Raw genomic sequence first — 22823 nt, forward strand, 5'->3', positions numbered from 1 at the left:
TAGAATAGATTCAAGGGGTTTTTGGAATAAGTATATTTCTTTATGTCATGAGCCCCTTAATACGTCGAGTTGGGAAAATATGAATGAATAAAATATAAAATAAAACTGACGTGAATGCTCGAATCACTTCCGTTCGAATACTCGAATCACTTCCGTTCGAATACTCGAATCACTTCCGTTCGAATGCTCGAATCACTTCCGTTCGAATATTCGAAAACTCCGAATTTATTCTTTTAAAAGAAATTGTATTATACGACGAAATCTGTAAAAACTAAAAAGATTTATTCTATCCTTGCCAACTTTATTGTGGATTTTTTTGTTGACATAATGAAACGTTAACTGTGAAATATGTACGTACTTTGATAAGCCCTAAAATGGCCTTGCCACACATCTAGCCCAGTAATGCCCTTAATATGATCTCCTCTCCCCCCAAAAAAGGGTTTGCGGGGAGTGAGAAAGATAGTGACATGGAGCTCAAATAGTTTTTACTAAAAATCGAATATATAATTGTTTTTAAATAGGCTGTTTTAATTACTTCACCTCTTTCCAATGAAATGTATCACAAACCTCATGAGATCCCCAGGGAGAAGTATCTCAGTAATGCGAATAAGTTATTATAATATAATGAGGTAGTGAAGCCCCAAAAATATTATATAACAATACAAGCATACAGAGAAAGTCCATCCTGTTCAACTTATGTTACCCAACGTCTTCTGTAACCAAGCATCCCGGCCGAGAAACACAATTACAGACTGTAAAACCTCCTTCTTAATGGAGCCTAGAAAAGAAATCTCTCTTATCCAGCTACGGAAGCAATGAGAAACATGAGGCGGCGAAGAAGAGAGTTAAGTCCATCTAGCACTACTAGCGCTCCTGAGTCCTGTATGTTTAATTGTGTGAGTACGAGCGGGCCCCAAACTACTAACCACTGTGACTCACCGGAAAATATCCCAATACCCTAGGGAAGGTTACATCCTAACAAAAAAAAATCTTGCCCGCATGGTTTCTGCCTCACTTCGTCTCTCCCCCACAATAGTTTGTGGGATGTTCTTCAATTTGTTCCTAGGGTCACGTAGTTAGTTTTTATATTTTTGACGTAGCATAGTCTCTGGTAAAAAGTACGTGACAATATTTCCCTTCATTTATAGTCGCCACTAATAGGTTAACAATTTAAAACAATTTTAAATAATAGTGTTTAATTTAAACATGGACATTTATTCCCTCAAGTTATGACAATCTTCCTTTTTATTTATTTATTTCTGGATCAAATTATACAAACTATTAAGAATAATAAATTGCAGGATATTATGCACTTAATAAAAATGCGCATTACTTTTATAATCGTTAGCAATTACATTTTATGGATTTTTAGTAGCGAGAATTTGCTCAATATAATGCTATTCTAATTTTTCGCCAACATTTCGATAAATTAGAGTCTGCAGCATCCTTGTCAAGAGAAATCATATAAATCTATGTTTGTGTTAGTCAACCCTATGAACCTACAAACACACAGATATTTCAATCAAAACCATTTCGACAGATACGCGACCAAAACGTTACTCTCAACAACCCATTCGTGACAAAAATTCGCCAAGAACTGCTCTCTCTAATTGCTCTAATCAATTTTTTACAGTCTCTCGCCTCCTCTGCTATTCCAGACAATCCACCACGCCGACTGAATCGCCAGTGGCATCCGAGACTTCCTTAAGAAGACTGAAGATCATCATCGTCGTCGATATCCTTGCAAAGAATGCTATTAATGGGTAGTTTCTCTCCTCCTACTCTTCACGCACCATTTACATCATTACCATCATATTTAATTGTATTTATTTAAATGCAGATTCCATACTGCTCTCTCTACTAGCTCAAATCCTCTTGTACAGTCTCTCGCCTCCTCTGACATCCCTAACAATCCTACTCGCCGACTGAATCGCCAGTGGCCCCGCGACTTCCTTACAGTCTGAAGAACTAAATCTCTCCTCTCTCCTACTCATATTCTCCTCCTCACATTCTCCTCTCTCATATAGAGAGTGCTACCGCTGGGTAGCTTCTCTCCTCCTGCTCTTCCCGCTCCAGTTCATCTCATTCACTTCCTATTTACTTATTGTATATACGAGGGTCGTTTGAAAAGTCCGTGCAAAGTCAGAGAGATAGCACCACTGGCGCGTATCGAGGTTATTTTTAGTTAGTAGCATCTCTTGAAAGAACACACACCAAGTTTCAGCCAGATCGGTCTATTTCTTTGTGTTTGGTATTCGTTTGAATCGAGGAAGTCGAGTGATTTTCAAAAAATGGACGAAAAAGAATTTCGTGTGTTGATTAAACACTACTTTATGAAAGGCAAAACGCCTCAGGAGACTAAAGAGAAGCTTGATAAACATTATGGTAACTCTGCACCTTCGATTAGAACAGTTTATAAGTGGTTTCAAAATTTTCGGAGTGGCCATATTGGCACAAGTGACGCTGAACGTTCTGGACGCCCTGTTGAGGTTACTACTCCAGAAATCATTGATAAAATCCATGATATGGTGATGGATGACAGAAGAGTGAAGGTGCGTGAGATTGCTAGTGCTGTGGGCATCTCGAATGAACGGGTACATAATATTTTGCATCAACATTTGGACATGACAAAGCTATCCGCAAGATGGGTGCCGCGATTGCTCACGCTTGACCAAAAACGAAATAGTGTGAAGTGTTGCAAGGACGGTTTGCAGCTGTTCCAGAAGAATCCGCAGGACTTTAAGCGTCGTTTCGTCACTGTGGATGAAACATGGATACATCACTACACTCCTGAGACCAAAGAACAATCTAAACAATGGGTTTCCAAGGGGGAATCTGCGCCAAAAAAGGCGAAGACCGTTCCTTCGGCCGGAAAGATTATGGCGACTGTCTTTTGGGATTCGCAAGGAATAATCCTCATCGACTATCTGGAAAAGGGTAAAACTATTACAGGTGCATATTATTCATCGTTATTGGACCGTTTGAAAACCGAACTGCAAGAAAAACGCCCACGATTGGTCCACAAAAAAGTCCTTTTCCATCACGACAACGCACCAGCTCACACCTCAGCAGTTGTGGTCGCAAAATTAATGGAAATAGGGTTCCAACTCGTTTCACATCCCCCCTATTCTCCAGACTTGGCTCCCTCGGACTACTATTTGTTCCCCAATATGAAGAAATGGCTGGCGGGAAAAAGATTTTATTCAAACGAGGAGGTGATTGCAGAAACGAATGGCTATTTTTCAGACTTGGACAAATCCTATTATTCGGAAGGGATCAACAATTTAGAGCAGCGTTGGACGAAGTGTATAAGCCTAAAAGGAGACTATGTTGAAAAATAAAAAAGGTTTACCCCAAAAAATTAAGTAGTTTTTATTTTTGCACGGACTTTTCAAACGACCCTCGTATATACAGATTGTAAATTACAAAATAAATTTAAAAAAAAAATGCTGATTGTGAATTACTAATAAAATAAATAAATATATTCACTCGAATGCATAAAAGAGTAAATTCCAACAGATAACAATAAAGAAGATCAAAGAAGCAATACGTAACAATTTAATTCTTAATAATTCACTAATTGTTTAAAGAACAATATTGTCTAAAATAAATAAATGTAGTCCAATAAAGATTGGGGGAGAAATGAATTGGAAGTAGAAATTAGAAGGAAAATCAAAAGGAGTAAATATTTTGATAAGATGTACTTTAAGACCTGAGCTTAGAAGAATAAGTTGCAGAAACAGCTGCAGGAAACAGTTAGGAAGAATTACTTCATCTGTAGCATAAATACCCAATTTTAAAAATAAATTTAATCCACGAGGAAGGAAAATATTCGGCAACAGCCTCACAAATTATGGACCATTTTTTGTAAAATTGCCTTAAAAGAAAAAAAGCAAGCTCAAAGCTCTGGCACGGAAGCACGAGTCGGAAGCACACAATGATTTAAATTAGGCGAGAGACTTTTCCTCAACAGAATTTTTTCTTTTTATTTTCCTCTCTCTCTCTCTCCCCCCCCTCTTTCTAAGAAAATATTTTTCTTTGGAAGCTGTAAGGATAAATTGATATTTACTTTGAGAAAGGTAAATAATACTTGGCAGGTTGCAGCCATCATGGGGAATTGTAGCTTTATTTCTAGTCATTCATAATTAACGGCCATTTCCCACAGTCTTTATTTTATTCCGTCTTTTTTTTTGTCAAACCCAAAGTAAGCGACTGTTTCCGGTTTTTCTAGTAAACAACTCGTTAAAACGGGTTTTCTTTTTTATCCACTCATTTTTCATGCACACTGATGACAGATATTTTTATCATCACTCAATTCAAGCTGAACTTTGATTTTTTTTCCCCGCCCGGATGCCTTTATCATCCTTTATCATTAACCAACTCATTAGCCCCGCTCAACAGACTTGCCAGTTTCCCGGTTTATTTTTCTATTTTTCCTATTTACTGACTCTATTTTTCTTGTCAAAAAAGGAAAAAAAAGCAAGAGGAAGAGATGGAAATTTCGTGATATATAATACACATATATTTTTGCAACGTCACCAAGTCATCAATCAAATAATGTTTACCACGATATATCTATATAAGTTCTAATCGAGAATCAGTTTCGATTTTTTAGTTTTTTTTATGTCTATTCAGTGCAATATATTCTTTCGTATTGAATACATATTTTGCTCAGCAAAATGTTCTGCACTATCTTTTGAAAGATTAGCTGAGAATCGACTGGTAGTTGAACGTAATAATAACTCCATTCAATATCATGGCAATTAATTAACTCCAAATTTGAAAACATGGTGTTCGATTGATTTGTTCACAAAAAATAAGAGCACTATCGCAGATTGGCTGGCTGCGTTTTGCAACAGACCTATATTTTTCTATAACTTCCTCAAGATCAGTAGCTAAGTATCAAAAGCAGAACCAAAATCTTTTGAAGTAGTCACCGATAACGCAGCTTACTTAGTCTCAAACACCAACGCATCACATCTTGATCCCTTTGTTCCCGAATATCGCCAAAACAGCAAATTCTACGCTAACAAATTCCTCTCCAGACTGAAGCTTGAAGCAACAGTGTGGCCATTCAAAACTTCTTAATGAAAAGGAACCAAAACATGAATTAATTCTTACTGAATGAATTCTCCTCCTCCTACAAGCCACCATATGAATTATGAATAGTTCTTGAGCTAAATTCTCTTAGGCTGGAAACATAGTGGAGCGGCGAGCAAAGCGAAGATAGAGCAACGCTATCTATAGGGAGCGATTAGAGCAAAGCGTTATGACATGTTTGATTTCTTCGCTTTCATCGCGTTCAATTTTTAAAGGTTATTGCTCATAGGTTATGGATATTGATACATTTATTGATTTAGTTTTTTTTAAAGAAACCTCTGTGGGACCATAGTATTTGCAAAGCTACAATAGTTTTTAACAATTAATAATTAATAGTTTAAATTAATTAACAATTAGTAGTTAATGGAGAATTCAGATAATTTTTGCTACATTTAATTTGGTTCTCAATCCCTTAATGCTAACTTTCATCTAAATACTAGGCAAAATTAAATTACATTTTCACGTCCTACTACTTCTGATCAGGACGAATTCTCCAATCCTTCTTCTGTAGCGTCGTACTACTCCAGTTTTTCAGATGAACAACATTAATTTACGACAAATCATGATGTAGTGATTTAATAAAATTATTGTGTTTTTTTTAATTGACTAATTTCTTTTTATCTGCATATATTTCTATTTTGTTACCTTAAAGTAACTGCTGGGATTGATGGGGTTACACTGGGCTAGTATGTAATCAAATGTTGATATAGACATTCTAAAATACGAATGAATCTTGCCAGGATGCTCCCGAAGTTGTTGGTACAAGTGATGAAATTCACCAAGTTCATTTCTAGACTTATTTATGTCATGTACACAGCAGCTCCTACTACTAAGCTGCTGCAAATACCAAAGTTTCAACGAAGAATTTTCATATAAAAATAGTTCCTCCATCTTGTTTTGTCAAAAGGAGAAACGCGACTAAACTCGTCACTATGTGCGTGCGACTCTTTGCTCGCTGCTCGTCGCTCTCTTTGATCTGAAGCAGCTATCATCGCCGCTTTGCTCGCCGCTCCACTATGTTTCCATTCTTAGTGTGCACAGCTATTGCGAAATAAAAAAAAAATAAAGGCGAAAAAATGCTCAATTTTTTCATCATATTTTATAAAATTTATAAACGATTGGTGAAGATAGAATATAAAATAGCTTTTTAGCTCTTTTCCAGCGGATATCCGCTTCACTTAATACAAAACTGTAGAACGTGAGCGTCAAATTAAATAGTAAAGTTCAAAGTTTTAAGACTTGTACAGCTTCCGTAAGTCTCGATATTATTTTTATCTTCGTGCACCTTCAGGGTATCACACTTAATAAGACTACTCAGCGAAATTGAATCTCGTAATATTTGTAGCGAACAATGTAGGAAGACTACTTTGAAATTTTTATGAACCTTACTTAACAATCTCAGCAACGGAAGCTACCCTTTATCTTTGCAAAAAATACATTATATTTTGTTTTGCAAAAAAACGATAAAAAGTTCTGCTCTCTCTCTTACGGTTTCATTCCGTCCCAAATCGGAAATGGATGTTAATTACATCACACTTCCTTTTATTTTTATTTTTGCAAGCTTTCTACTTTGAGGCTACGTCATCTTCAGAGCTTATGCTAATTAACTATTATCATTTATTTTACAATGTTCATATCATCATCTTTTATGCGAGATTTTTTTAAAAATATCTTTATGCACAGAATCTTTTCTAGAATATTTCGCCACATTAATAGCGTTGAAAGAAAATCGTGCTCGTTTTTCCATCACATTGTTTATTACTATTATTTTATCGGTAATCGTTATTTGTTATTTTATTGCATTTTATATTAGATTGTTCTAGCCTACCAGTTGGCAATGCTATGATTGTTATTTTATACAATTCTTTCCAGTTATATTCTATTCTTGTATCTCACAATATTCAACTTTCGGCAGAAATGCCAAGCGGTTAGTTTCTTGTGGTTAGTTGAACGATAACCCAAAAACATTCCATTGTATCAAACGTTCCTCTGGATTGTTCTAAATAGTTGAAATTGTAGTTTAATTTAAATTAAACTACAATTTCGGAATTGAATATAAATTAAAATAAAATAATTTTCAACTCATGAATTTCTTAACTATTTCTTAAATTTTGTTATGGAAGATATTATATCGATGGATGTATTTACTCACTTCGATGGTGCGATCTACGCAGTGAAAACCCGATCAAGGAGAAAAATTTCGTTTTTTTGACATAAATTTAGATAATCAGATTAACTGATATTGAAATAGAATGTACTTCTAGCGTTGATTGGCCCAATAAAAGCCGAATGAAATCGTTCCATTGTAACCACTTATAATGACCTTATAATAACCTTAAAATGACCACCAATTTCTGATAATCAAAACTAGTAAAGAGAAATTTGGGCTAAGAAGTAAGGTCAGATGTTTTTTTTTAATCTATCTTCTGATCAAGAAAGTTAAGAGGTTTCTTTTATCAAAAGACATGGAAGTTACATCACCAAGAACTAGAACTGAAAAAGAATTACTTCCATAATGTTCTATCCTAGAACATCAAAAAAAGATCTGCCTATAAAAATGTAGGATCTGTAGAAACAGCTCTCTAAACTAAAATGGGAACGTTACTGTTATCCTGGACATTTTCTAATTTAAAATTTACTACTGCTAAGTCTGGAACAGATCATTCCACAAATGCAGAAAATCTTCCCAGATGAATGCCAAAGTATTTCACGCAGTAGTAAAACGCACTTCGAATTGCAGCCAACTTCTAAATCGTAAATTATTTTCTACCCGTACTAAAACTAAAACAACAGACTGGATCAGCCCAACCTTTGAAGAGTAAGATCTGAGGAAAAACTGATGTAAGTATGGTCGAACTGTTGAAAGCTTCTCATTTTTAGCAACCCCAAACCTCGGCCTAGATCTTGCACACTCTGGTTTCCATTTCTTCCCCTCCTCATCAATTTTTTACGTTCTAAACAGAACCTACATCGCCGAAAGTGTTCAGAAAACGATGATTGGACTTTTTGCGACTTAAAAAATGTTGCTTGATCAAGAGAGCTTTGAATAGTAAGCGCACAGATTGAATAATGTTATAAAAAAAAAAAAGGTGGCTTTTAAATTCAAGAACCAATATCTAATACCTAAGCAAAGCAATCATTTATTAATTTTAAGGAAGTGTCGATGGGTTCGTGATCTCCCAATCGTATGAGAGAAAAAGGACATCCTTTGAAGGCACTTCATCGGTATCCTGAGCTAGTCTCTTCACGATGGTCATCGTTGGATGGTCCTCATTCGCTTTGTTTGTACATTACACGCAATTATATTCATGTGTAGCCAATAGCCAGTTGTAATCAAATAGATCGTTGATAACTCACAGATCATGGTAAATATACTCGTGGATATCAATTTAGGAACATATGTTATTGGAACAAAAAAAAACTAAGATAAATAAATAAAAAATACCCTTACTTAGTAGAAGGATGCTGCAAAGCTTCAGATAGTTTCACTTTAAGATGAGCCAGTTTGTAGACTACACAAGTGTCGATCACCTTGTTAATGGTAACCATTGCCGTAAATTGTAGATCATGGACACCATGAATCAGAGTAAGGCATGTTTTCAACAGTAAACAACATGCTGCGCTTAACTCGTTACGTCTTCTAGATGCTTCATCCGGCGAACAAGTGTCCAACGAAGGTCCTCCGTAAGTTTCCAAAGAAGTCTGGAATAACATAATTCAGTAAAGATGTTTGTTTTATATGTTCATAAAGAAAATATTATGATTCCAAAATTGGGACAGAACTATCTTGAAATTAGAAGAAATAAATAAATAAAATGACGTTTCATTAATTAGGAAGTACCGAACATCATTTTTTAATATTTTCAAATGAACAAAAGAAAACGGAATTGTTTTCTTACCTTTAGCAGTTTGTGCAACAGTGCGGCCATATTTCTGTGTAAATTTGGATCATTCCTCTGTTGCAACAGCTTCAACAGTCTGGAAATATGAGCAAGAAGGCCACGCAAGATAAAACCGAGTACTTCCGGATTTGAAGACATTTGAAGTAATATATTAAAACCACGTTCAGCATCTGGAGGCGGTGCAGTTTTATCTGAAACAGCATAAACAAAAAATATTTCTTATAAAACTATTCGTAGAAGAGTACAGACTATAAAGCTACTGATTGTAGTTGCCGAACTATAAGATTTATGAATGGCTCACAAGTTGTACAGGTTACAAATACCTTTATAACTTCTCCTTGAAACTAACTTCTACCACAATTCAACGGAGCTTTCAGTTTCCTTATAACTAATTTTCATTCCGTTTTCATACTACAAAATCTATAAATCTATTTTAGAAAATTGCTAATCGACACTCGACTTGGAATTCGACGACGATTCCCATCCTAGCCCAGCCCCTTCCGCTGTTTCTCTGCCTTCTATCCCGACATGTCCAGGTAACCTGAGGAGATTTATGTTGCTCCTCTGAGCAAGGTTTCCTTCTTATAATCTCCTATTGATTTGAAGTAACAGCAGTACTTGCTCACTGACTTAAGCACATTCTAATAAAATAGAAAATAATTTTCTTCATTGTGATCTCCTAATCACTTCTTCGAATGATCAGCGCATTCAGTTACATAGAAGTTCATGGACTTACTCGACAGAGCACTGAACTTCGCTTACTTATTAATCAGAATTACTAAGGTGTTTTAGAATGTTTTACCTCAATGAGTGTTAAAAAACAAAACTAGACATCAGCTTATTCTTCAGAATATAATAAATTTTGGCAAATCTTTTTGCCAGAGATACAGTTCTTCATTGGTACCTTCTTTTTTGTAGAAGCAAATAATTCAATACCACTTGCTTCCACCTTCTCTTCAAAAAAAAATCTTTGTCTTGATAAAATTGAGCCTTGGATCAGCAATACGTGGAAGACCGAAGCAAAGAGGTCTAGACCATAAAAGCAGGCTGAAGAAGAAGTTTAAACTCTGGCCCATTAATTTTTGAAGTAATCTAATAGAAGAGGCCAGGTTAATATGTGATATCCCAACCATCGGGAATTAAGTAAAAGAAAATATTTCAAACGAGGAATTTATAAACATTCTAAATGAAGACATTTCAATAGATTTATACAATTTTGGTAAAAAAGCAGGGAAATATAGGAATTAATTGATTTCAGAATTCAATTATTAATTTTTTAGTTTGTTTTCATTGAGAAGTGAATTTCATTTTTTGCGTAAATTTATTTTTATTACTAGGGACGTTGATATGTTTCTTTTGAAGATCTAAAACTCCCGACAGACGGTACAGTATAACATACTGTAATTTTCTTATTATTATGACTAGGGAACGGATTCGTATGTATTTACATATTTTTTTTCTAGGCAATTTACAGACGTTTTTCAACTATAAGTATTCATACTGACACTTTACAAGCCGTTTGAGTCTACTTTTATTTCACATATTTCCACATATTTGGATGTTATCGCATATTTATACATATTTGATTAAAATAAATAAATATTTCTACATATTTAATCAAAATATGTACATATTTTTCATTTTGGGCATATTTTCATAATTGGGAGGTGGTTGACAGGAACTGTGAACCACAGACTGTAGGGCTGTGAATCACAGTGGGTACAATGGTTATTGTAATTTACACAGAATGCTGCTAAACAGTGACGGGCACTTGTTAGTTCTTTGAAGTTGTCTGTTCTTTCAGCTCGTTCTTTGAAGTGTCCAATCCATTTCGTTCGGTCACTTAGTGTATTCTTTTTTTGGGTGAAATGCCACGAACATCGGCCTCAAACAAACAACTGGTTGCTAAATATCTTCGCGAGTTTCCAGCAGAACTTTTTCGAAGTGATGGAGACATTTTGTACTGCACAGCTTGTGACAAGCGCGTTTCTTGCTCTCAACGTTCCCAAGTCACCCAACATATCCACCGGATCGCACATAGAGAATAAAAACAGAAAGAAAGAGAGGACGTCCTATCAAGCCTTCCATCATCAAGTAAGTCTACTCTGAGTACAGATCTGTGTCGGGCTTTGGTTAGAGCAGATATCCCTTTCCACAAACTTAAAAATCCTCATTTCAAAGGATTTTAGTCGTTACAAGTCCATCTTACGCCCAGATCGTCTTCACTTTACGTTCCAACATTTGAAATTTCATGTGGTTGCCAACAATTTCGAAGAGTGAAGTTTTCAAAATTGAAAATTTAACACATCTTTTTATAAATAGTAAAAATGTTCTTTGTTGTATAAATCATTATAACTTGTAAAAACAAATTATCTTGTTCCTAATAAATTATTATAAATTGTAAAAATGTTCTTTTCTTGTATAAATAATTATAACTTGCCCCCCCCCCAAAAAAAATTCCATTTTCATAAAAAAAAATGTCCATTTTACTTAAATATTCCAGAAAATATTTTAAGAAAATCACATATTTTCCACATAATTGACGAAAATAAATGCATATTTTAATTAAATATTTGGCATTTTTAAATACATAAAAATCCGTTCCTTAATTATGACTAATACGAATATATAAATTATAACATCTTGATCAATAAATCGGGAATCCATTCGAAATGGGGCATCAAAGACTGGTAATAAACTAGAGTCTCAATTTCTTACACTCTAAAACAGTTCCTGAATTTTTGGTTTTAATAAAACTCCTCCAATTGGTCTTTCGAGAAATAAAATTAAACGAATTACAGTAAATCAGAAAAGGGGTTATGTAAATTACAAAAGAAAGCCTAATTAGGAATACGTACTTCCCAAATAATGTTAAATTTATGATCTACGTCATTTCCTCTTTTAACTTTTAATGGTTTTTCTACTTCATTTCCTCTTTTAATTTCAATTAAAAAAAAAAAATTAATTACTTAATGCAGGGTCCTCTCTGTCCAGGATTAATTTACAATGTAAACCATTGGAATATTTTATAACCAATCTCTAAAGTGTGCCACTCCCTATCACGGACATAAATAAAACATAATTAGTTATTCAAAATTAATTAAACCATTCTTCAGCAGGAAATTGTATATTTATTTTTTATTTTAATAAATATTTTATCAAAATAAAGTTTAATTAATTGGAGGATAATTTTAAACAATATTGAATAAAACTAAGTTCCTTTATCATTTTACAGACTGTTTTGCACTTCCTTCACATAAAATGAAGTTTAGTATTAATTATTATTTCCGAAGTTTAGAGAAGAAGTACGGTAACTGGTAGAATTGTCCAATTTGTTCTTGGTCATGTTGAAATAGAAAGATTTATCTGCAATAACAACATTGCTTTACAAAGTGCAGGGTTTTAATAAGTTCTAATAATTTAAGCTGAACTCATTAATTCAACAAACACTCAGCAACTATTCTGTAGTGTTAACAACAGTAACTTGGGGTTTAATAGTGAATAGTAATGTCCTCCTAGTAATTTATATTATCTAATAAGTAATGTTGTTCATTCGTCTTGACTATGGAGGTGATTTAGAACAAACTACTGTGCTAGGGGTGAAAGAGCCAAGATGTTTGACTTCAGTACAAATGGTTGGAACCTCAGTAGGACCTCATACTCGATCCTGAAAGTTCAGTAACTTTGGCTACACGAAGATCTTAATTAATACTAATAAAAAAGCGCAAATAGACTCTTGGCAAAGTAAAAGAAATTCTGATAGAGGTAAATCTCCCAGATGGGAAAATCAAATTATGTAGCAGCTACCGCTCTATTATTCTTCAGAATTTAAGAGAGTCTTTGGGTGTTTTAACATAACTGGGAGGCTGTAAGTGCTTCATCTGCCACTAAACATTGTAAATCATTTTATTCGTAAGGAAACTCGAAGAAAATATATTTTTATTACAGTTTTGGAGAGATAAGAATCCTGTAAACGACCATAAGATCAACAAAAATCAAGGCCCGCAAAGTTAAATGTGTTAATGGGTTCAATTGCCGGTCTTAGGCTTTAGATTTTATTTAATGTTTACTACGAGAACTTTGCAGTAAAGTATGTTTGCTAGTCGCCTCAGTCTTTGATATCTAATTTGGTTATTGAAGGTAAAGCCAGCCTGAAAAAAACCTCAGCAGCTTCTTGCAGCTCACTGTGCGGTGATGAACAAGGTTGCAAGAGAGAAAGATGTCCGGAAGTCAGCTTTGCACTGAAAAAAAAGCTCCGGGTGCCAATGATTTCACATGTGGGCGTGCCTTAAATTAAAATACACCTTTTAAAAGGCTAACTTATTTTAAATTTGAGATCCATTATTTAGCAGTTGCAATAAAAATAATTTAGTTTTTCTGTGGACACCAGCGCCAGTTGTGATATTAGGCTTCAAATAAATACAGTAAGTTTCTTTTCTTGTTGTCGAAACGTCTCGTGCGATTTGAAGCCGAAAGTACAACAAGAATGAGGCCTCAAAGAGGAAAGTTTCTGATCAAAAGATGTTCACTTTATGTATGTTTCTACAATAACAAATAGGCACAGAAATTGGTAACACCTTGTAAACTAGAATAGCTTCTAGCCTTCAATTTACCGTCACTTCTTTAGCTTGGAGGGGTGGTGCCCATTCTGTACCCAACCCTCTACTACTATATCTTTCTTGTCCTTATACGGAAGGATCGCGCGTGACTAGAATTCCCATGTGAGACAAGGAAGGGAGTCTAGGAGGGGCGATGAAGGGCGAGGGGAAAAGAAAAGCAAGAGAGCTGAAAGAAAAACGTGTGAGTAGAATCACCACCATCCTTCTCCACCTCCTTGCACGGTCCTTCTTCCAGAGCTGTTGGTCTCATGGGAAACAATTTGCCGCTATACGCTCTTCCCAGCAGCAGCCTGGCCGCCTCCCTTTGTAGGACACAATCGAGCGGCACCAGTGTACGTGTTAGAATAGAAATTGTAACAGTCAAAAGGAACGGTCTCTTGTATGTCTTCTACACCAAGGGCATATATACAAGCCCAAAGGAATAAGATTGTGGTGGTATTAAAACGTTGAGAGACGTCCTTGGACATAGACAAACCTTTTAACATAAAAATCAGTCAACTGATTCCGTTCCTCTCGCTAAATACCTGCTTGATATAGCTGATACAGGTATCTTGAGTAAGATAGATTGTATTCTCCCAGACTGGAAAATTATACATATGACCTTGTCCTACTTGCCGCTATAATAACTTTTATCGTACCTATCAAATCATTATTAGATTTTTATATATAAACATATACACAAGACAGATGTCTCACAAGAGAATAACCTCGTAAAATATGGAAGCCAAGAAGTTATCTAATAATGAAATCACATAAAAATGGGAGAAATAAAAATGATCCTGGCGAGAAAATGGGAGAGAGAAGGAAGAAAATTGAGGAGGAAAAGCTTTATCAGGGATCCAAGGTTATAAAAATTTATTATTTTCCTCATTTCTATGAAAAATCTACCTATAGTGTGCGGAAAACTCGCCAAATATACAATAAATCGTACAGGAGTTTTAAAATTATTTAATATTGGCAACTTCTATTAGCTTTTAAACAATTCCCATCTTGTTCCGCATTGAAAGATTATAATACTAACAGTTATCAAATTTTTTGAAACTGGATTTCCGCTTAAATGCGGAAATATTATTTTTGGCCAATAGATAAAAGTAGGTATATTATTTTTTGAGGAATCAAGAGTTCTGGTCAGTTTATGAATTAAAAAATCTTTACACCAACGTTTTGAACAAAATTTAGTTCATCTTCAGGGCTGTGGAACACGTTTCACAGTAACAGACCTACATATTCTTCTTCCTATTGGATAAATTTACCAAAAACGGTGAACAATTCTCTTAAATTCAGACCGTTTAATTGTCCTGTGTAATTCGAGTCTGAATGTCTCCTGGGTGCTAGCAGGGTGCATTGTACGTCTTTTTTTTTTAATTTGTATAGTCGATTTTGATATTTTGTAAGGTGCCTGCAATCTGTTTGATAAAGCCATTAGGATTAAAATTACCATAACATTATTATTCTTCCCTTTAAGAAGGCGATGAAGCAGTCGCTAGAAATTTAGTCCTTGTTCTAATAGTCGGGAAACGATAATCAAGATGTGAGCAGCTACCAACTCTATTATTCTTCAGAACTTAAGAGTCTTTGTGTTTTGAACATATTGGAATGACTGCATCTGCCACTAAATATGCTAAATAATTTTATTCGTAAGGAAACTCGAAGAAAATATATTTGAATTACAGTTCTGGAGAGATAAGAATCCTTTAAACGACCATAAAATCAAGGCCCGCAAAGCTAAGAAGTATTGCGGTACTGGATTCGACTCCAGGTCTAGGCCTTTGATTTTAATTAATGTTTAATCTGAGAACTATGGCGTAAAGTCGCTTCCATCCTCAGTACCTAATTAGGTAATTGGACATAAAGCCAGCCTTAAATATGCCCAGTTTTACACACATTTTTGGGGCAAACCCTGCGGAAATCACAGAAGATGATTAGTTAGTAGAAATCACTCTTAGTGGAGGGGGAGACCCTATGATAAACTAAAGCCCTTCAAGGTCCCAGTCAACAAAAGTTAAGTATTTTCAAGTTTTCAAAAGTAATAAATTTCTATTAAAAAATCAAGTAATTCACGAATTCAGCCAAGAGAAACAATTTACTGTAAGAAAGACAAGACAAGATAGATTACGTTGATATGAGGTAGTGGTAAATACAGGGTGAAATGCAAAGTAAATAGATTCAAGGTTGATGATGGTGGTGGTGGAATCTAGAGCCAGCAGAACAGTTTCAGCTACTCGTAGTTTCAGCAAGATGTGTGTACTGGCGTAAACCGTTCAGCTAGCGCTTGTTTCAAACATTAACGTTGGCCAATTTATCTTAGAGCCTCAGGAGCCGGCGACAGAAATGTAAAGGAGCACTGCTGGGGTTAAACTCGGCTAGAAGTTTTAGTTTTCTTAATAGCAGCCACAACTACATGGGGGTGTAAAGATATTGTTAAGATCTCTCTGCCTTAGTAATTATCTAGAACCATGGCATCATGGCCTTCTTGGAATAAATTAAACCATGGTTTACAACCCCTCCCCCTCACCGAACAGGAAAATAAAATTGAACACTGGTTGCTCTTCCCTAACTTGGCACTTATCCAGGTCAACTTTTCCTAATAATTTAATTGTATTAAAAGAGAGTAGAGGTATGTTTTACCTTCGCATACAAATGACAAGTTGAGTGCAGCATTAATTAACCTGGTGAAGAACGTATTACAGGCTTCTACATCGTTGTATCGGTTTCAACCAAATTTAAGGCACTAGCCAGAATTCTGAAAGGGTGAAATCCGAAAAAAAGATGGTCTAAATTACATTTGTTGGGAGCTAAGAAATACTAATATTGTGTACGCATTTTGCCTAAAAATAATATTATTGCCTACTATTGCTGTTTAAGGTAATTTTTGAACGGAAGCGCGTACTTACTGAGTTGATTTTTCAACTTTATATTATTATTATTATCGATTCCAAACACTACAATCGAAAATTCTACGACGAACTAATGCTCTACACAAAGTCTCTAACAGAACCATTAATTTGGCGTTCCCTAAGGTTCCATCCTAGGTCCTATCCTGTTTATCACCTACATAAATCCTCTACCCAAACCTCCTCATGTCAACCTTGCCTTGTACGCTGATGACGTGGTCTTATACACGTCATCTTGGAGAAGGGACACCATCACCAACAGACTTACTCTTGCAATAGACAGACTAACGAAATTCTGCAGCAAATGGAAAATTAAAATTAACCACGACAAGACAAACGCTATACTCTTCACCAAACGCAGACCCTCCTTTAACCGTCATATCAGATATAATAACACTCTCATTCCGTGGTCTACCCACGTGAAGTACGTACTTAGGGCTAACTTTAGTCAACAAACTGACTTTCACTACGCACGTACAGGACAAAGTAAACGCAGGCAAACTGGACTACAAGACTATTATTTCCTCTTCTCTCACGTGACTCCAAAATGACTGTGACTAACAAACTACTCCTCTACAAAGTAGTCATTAGGCCGATGTTCCTCAATCTTCTGCTCCGCCCTGGAGCCTGGACTTGTAGTAGCAATATCAAGAAACTTCAGATAACCCAGAACAAATTTCTCAGACTCGCAACAGACTCTCCAAGACGCACTAGAATTGACTCACTTCACAGAGGCTACATTCATTATCACACCGTATACTCCTATATCCAAAATTGTCTGCTCAAACTCCTTTCCATCCTAGACTGCCATCCTAACCCACTCTGCCGCGACATAGCCTCCTACAGATCCTTCTACAACATACAGACACAGAAGACTAAAGCATATCCTACTCTAACTCTCTACACCAGCTGCAGGTTTTTCCTCTCCTTTTTTCCTTGCATTCCAATCCTCCTCACCTAACTTTTCTCTTTCTTCACTAGATAAGAAGGTTGAAATGTTTTATACATTTATACTTCTATATTTATTTTATGTATATATTTATTATAATAAATATTTATTCTTCTTCTTCTAGAACCATTAATTCTTTTCTAAAAGTATCCTTTCTATTCAGGACCCTAATCACCGCCCGGAACAAGGAATTTCACTCTCGTCTTTCAGCACATCCCAAACCCCTCTCATTGACCAGCTAGCAGCAACTCTTCCAGATAATCCAAATTTGCCGACTAAGACGGCGCTGGCCTTGGGACTTATTTGGCGGTGATTGGAGAGCCAACAATAAATGGGGTGGTAACCTCATTGATGTCCTACCGTACCTGTTACTGGATTTACTTATTGCAGGAGCCCATTTATTGTACAACTTCTGCTTTAGATGATTCAACGATTGCAGAGAAAAATTTATAGTTTTTCACATTTCTAATGAGAACACTTTTCTTTTTTTTATCACAATTAATAACAGACTTCAAAAAAATTTATTTCAACAACTTTACACGCAAAAATGCTGTTTTGCTAAATACAGGAAAAGCTATAAAGTGCAGAGGAGAATAAAGTATGCTATTAACCTAAGCAGGCAGTGGTGGGTTGGCGGAGGGGTAGTTGAGAAGCTATGAAACATGGATTGATGGCGTGCATCCATCATAAAGGCAGTGGCCATCACAACCTTCCGCCCAGGACAGGCAGTCATCAACCCCCCTAGCCCCCGCCATTGATATTGTATACACAAGAAAGACAACCAATGATAAAGCGGCTACAAAACAGTAGCATTATTTACAGTCACTACAACATAACCGTATATTTTACTACTAACTTATATGGGACACCTTTATAACTTTTGGGCCCCATATTAAACTTTATATCTATTTGTCCCGCCAATGTTAAACACGAAATTTGAAAATAGATAAATAAGAATTAATTATGTCCAAAAAAAATATGGCCGCGGTCTTTTTCTTGTCGCTGCTGGCAAATAGGAAGTGATTGCAAATAGTTATTAGGGTGACTTTTCTAGCGAGCGGAAGCAAATCTAACCTGATGGCAGTTTACCAACACAACAAACAATATTTCCCTAACATTAAAAAAAAAATATTTTTTTTAAACATCTTTTATTACAATTTACCACTGCAACGGTTGTTGCAACAAGCAAATATGGTATAAGAAAAAAGAAATAAAAGAAAATCATGAGTGGAGAAGGCACTCCAGTGGTGCCACCCCCGTGACGTGCTTTGCTGTACTGCAGTCACGATAAGGTGGAAATGTGGAAGGAGATAGGTGTCCTATGAGAGGGTTAGGATGAGCTGCTGTACAGGAATGAAATTTGAGAAAACGAGTTTTAGCAAGATCTGTAATGAAAGGAATTTTGAGGTCATTATGGATAGTGAGGTTAGATAAATAGAACGGAGCGTTAAGAAGTTTTCGAAGTATTTTTGGACTGTAATGTCTGGAGGCGTAGTGAGTTGGAACGCTTAGTCGATCCCGATACTTCAATGCCATATGACCAAATAGGTCGCTGTAACAGTAGATATAAGAGTCTATTGTTATGTAGGTTAAGTTTCGAACGTTTGTCAAGTAGTCTGGCGAGAAGTTTTGTAGCGTTGGTTAGTTTCTTGTCTTTTCAGTCTAGTATGGGGATTCCATGTCAACCGTTTGTCTAGGTGCAGTCCTAAAAAAATAAAAAATACAATTATAAAATACAAAAGTAGTTGCAGTAAGTAAAGTAATCGCCTATTTTCTCAAGCGGGGCGCAACGTCCACTACCAATTAGGTGTCGTGGACGGAGACGACTAGCAAACACTACTGTAAATTTCTTTTATTGACCATTAATTAAAATCCAAGGCCTAAGACCGGGAATCGAACCAAGTACCACAATACATATTAGCTTTGCAGGTCTCGCCTCTTAACCGCTCGGCTACCTTGGCGCCCAATTATAAAATACAAACCTAACCTGAAATAAAGACAAAAGGAAATGAGGTTATTGCCTAGCTTTCGATCTAGAAACTAGAGCATCTTCTTATTTATTCACAATTGTAAGATGTTTCACATTATGCGTGATTGCCTTACAAGGCTGTCTTTGGTTCTGTGTGTTTAGGTATTGGGTAGTCGGCTTTAAATAATTCTTGTTTGTGATAAGTCAAGATATGATTAGAATGATCATCCATGTCTGACGGAGGTCATACTCCTTCTTATCGTCTAGCCATCTATCTTAAAAGCGGTCCATCTCTGGATCCAGTCTTAATTACAATACATTACCTTTCTGACAAACTATCAATGGATATTCGCGTACATTACCATCATCATTATATCATTTTAAATATTTCTCTCTCAATCCAGAACACTTATTGTTTTAATTTCTTCTGGACTTCGCCCAAGTTACGCTTCAGTACAGTTCCACCAGTCTAATTCAAGTCTTTCAGAAGATAAGTTTTGTCCGCTTGCCGACAAATTTTTAAAGCGACAAATCTCAATTAAAAGCATAAATGCATCGATTATCCTGCTGCTAACCAAGCCTTTAAATCCCCTCATTACATAGCTATTTCTCGACAAAACGGTTCCCCAAGGTCTCCAAGATAAGTCCAAGATGGAGGAACTCAGGATCTATGAAGAATATACAACCTATGATGTCTAGATTCCTATAGCAAAGTCACTTTATAGGTGCTTACTTCACTAGTGCAGCTACAAATTCTAAGCATCCCCAGATTGAGAAATTTCTTTTACTTATTTGCAAACAATAAATAAATTACAACTGAAGTTGAAGAGAGATGGCAGAACCAAAATGAGTCTACCATAAAATACAAAACTTATTCTTTCAAGGACTCCCACCTCCTTTTTAACAAGGACCAAACTGGCCAAGAGAGACGATGCAGATTCTCTAGCAACATCATTAAGAATCACTAGAAGATAAAAATAAAGATTTATTTACAATATTATTTTGTTATTTATTATGCCGTTAATGATACTCCATTATTATTTACATATTTCAAACTTTGTCTCTAATGTATTCAGTCATCACAACTAAAGACTTCAAAATATCCGCTTTTTGCACCATTCAGACTGACATGTTGATGGATATCAAGAAGAATGAACAGAAAGATCAAGTATAGTACTCAAATCAGCGGCACTTGCTTCGCAGTCTGATGGTCAAAGACAATAGAAACTCTTCATTACTGCGATTGTTATTGTTTTGTTTGTCTTCTCATTGACAACCACTTTCAGAATATTATAAATAACGAGATTTTAATGCCATCTTGTTTTTTTTTTTTTTTTTTTAAGTATTACGTTTTAACAACTTATATTTTACATTTTATAGGAAGAGTTGATATTAAAGGAAGTAAGAATGTTTTTTAAGAGGGGCAGAAGTTAGCTAAATACCCGTGGTAACACTGTCTTCAGTGTTGTTGTAAACTTTAAGTTACTTCAAAACTTAAGTTTAAGGTTTTAGATACTTAGCATTACAGTTTTGCTAATTAAGGATACAGAAGTAAGTTAGCTCTAGAAGGCGGGCCTCATTATGCGCATGGAAATCACGCATAACAATTCCTTTAATAAAAATATATCTAAAACAATGAACAAAACATCTGGGTTTGAACTTTAACGTGAGTTTCACTCAAGTTGTAATTTCACACGTTTCCTTCCAACTCCAGAAATTTGAATTATATTAAATTATTATCACTTTTAGAAAGAATCTACTCCCACTTCCTTTTAAAGTATTATCCTTAATAGAATTCCTGGCGAAAGATGTTTTTCAGTAAATACGAGGGTCGTTTGAAAAGTCCGTGCAAAAATAAAAACTACTTAATTTTTTGGGGTAAACCTTTTTTATTTTTCAACATAGTCTCCTTTTAGGCTTATACACTTCGTCCAACGCCGCTCTAGTTTGTTGATCCCTTCCGAATAATAGGATTTGTCCAAGTCTGAAAAATAGCCATTCGTTTCTGCAATCACCTCCTCGTTTGAATAAAATCTTTTTCCCGCCAGCCATTTCTTCATATTGGGGAACAAATAGTAGTCCGAGGGAGCCAAGTCTGGAGAATAGGGGGGATGTGAAACGAGTTGGAACCCTATTTCCATTAATTTTGCGACCACAACTGCTGAGGTGTGAGCTGGTGCGTTGTCGTGATGGAAAAGGACTTTTTTGTGGGCCAATCGTGGGCGTTTTTCTTGCAGCTCGGTTTTCAAACGGTCCAATAACGATGAATAATATGCACCTGTAATAGTTTTACCCTTTTCCAGATAGTCGATGAGGATTATTCCTTGCGAATCCCAAAAGACAGTCGCCATAATCTTTCCGGCCGAAGGAACGGTCTTCGCCTTTTTTGGGCGCAGATTCCCCCTTAGTAACCCATTGTTTAGATTGTTCTTTGGTCTCAGGAATTTAGTGATGTATCCATGTTTCATCCACAGTGACGAAACGACGCTTAAAGTCCTGCGGATTCTTCTGGAACAGCTGCAAACCGTCCTTACACGATTTCGTTTTTGGTCAAGCGTGAGCAATCGCGGCACCCATCTTGCGGATAGCTTTGTCATGTCCAAATGTTGATGCAAAATATTATGTAGCCGTTCATTCGAGATGCCCACAGCACTAGCAATCTCACGCACCTTCACTCTTCTGTCATCCATCACCATATCATGGATTTTATCAATGATTTCTGGAGTAGTAACCTCAACAGGGCGTACAGAACGTTCAGCGTCACTTGTGCCCATATGGCCACTCCGAAAATTTTGAAACCACTTATAAACTGTTCTAATCGAAGGTGCAGAGTCACCATAATGTTTATCAAGCTTCTCTTTAGTCTCCTCAGGCGTTTTGCCTTTCATAAAGTAGTGTTTAATCAACACACGAAATTCTTTTTCGTCCATTTTTGAAAATCACTCGACTTCCTCGATTCAAACGAATGCCAAACACAAAGAAATAGACCGATCTGGCTGAAACTTGGTGTGTGTTCTTCCAAGAGATGCTACTAACTAAACATAACCTCGATACGCGCCAGTGGTGCTATCTCTCTGACTTTGCACGGACTTTTCAAACGACCCTCGTATTGTAGATTTATGTGTTTGTAATCACTGTAAAAAGAGTTTAATAAAAGTCTTAGGAGGAAATTGTCGGTTCGAAATACTTAAACAATCGATTCTGTCAATTGGTACATTCAGTTGAACGATCGATGGGTTAATCGATTTTTTTTTTTTTTTTTACGAAACCTTATTAAGGCATTCTTTGTTGGCACCAAAGAGAAGTAATAAATTTTACATTTTTGTGTAACGATGGACACGGACATTTCCTGTTATAAACTAAATGCAAAAATTTGGCTTGATCGCCATA

General features: G+C 35.8%; 1 protein-coding gene across 4 annotated transcripts in view; it reads right to left on the reverse strand.

Moving 5' to 3' along the window:
* The window catches only part of LOC141460304 (uncharacterized), a 762362-nt gene that overhangs the window by 276671 nt on the left and 462868 nt on the right, over positions 1-22823 (reverse strand). For all 4 annotated transcript variants that reach the window (XM_074140196.1, XM_074140195.1, XM_074140193.1 and 1 more), the window contains 2 exons: positions 9000-9193; positions 8552-8802 (listed from right to left, as the gene is read on the reverse strand). In XM_074140196.1, the coding sequence (XP_073996297.1) occupies positions 8552-8802; positions 9000-9193 (445 nt within the window). The remainder of the gene's footprint in view (positions 1-8551; positions 8803-8999; positions 9194-22823) is intronic.

The sequence above is a fragment of the Rhodnius prolixus genome, unplaced genomic scaffold (assembly GCF_049639745.1).
Source record: "Rhodnius prolixus isolate KJV_2025 unplaced genomic scaffold, Rpr scaffold_6, whole genome shotgun sequence".
NCBI lineage: Eukaryota > Metazoa > Arthropoda > Insecta > Hemiptera > Reduviidae > Rhodnius > Rhodnius prolixus.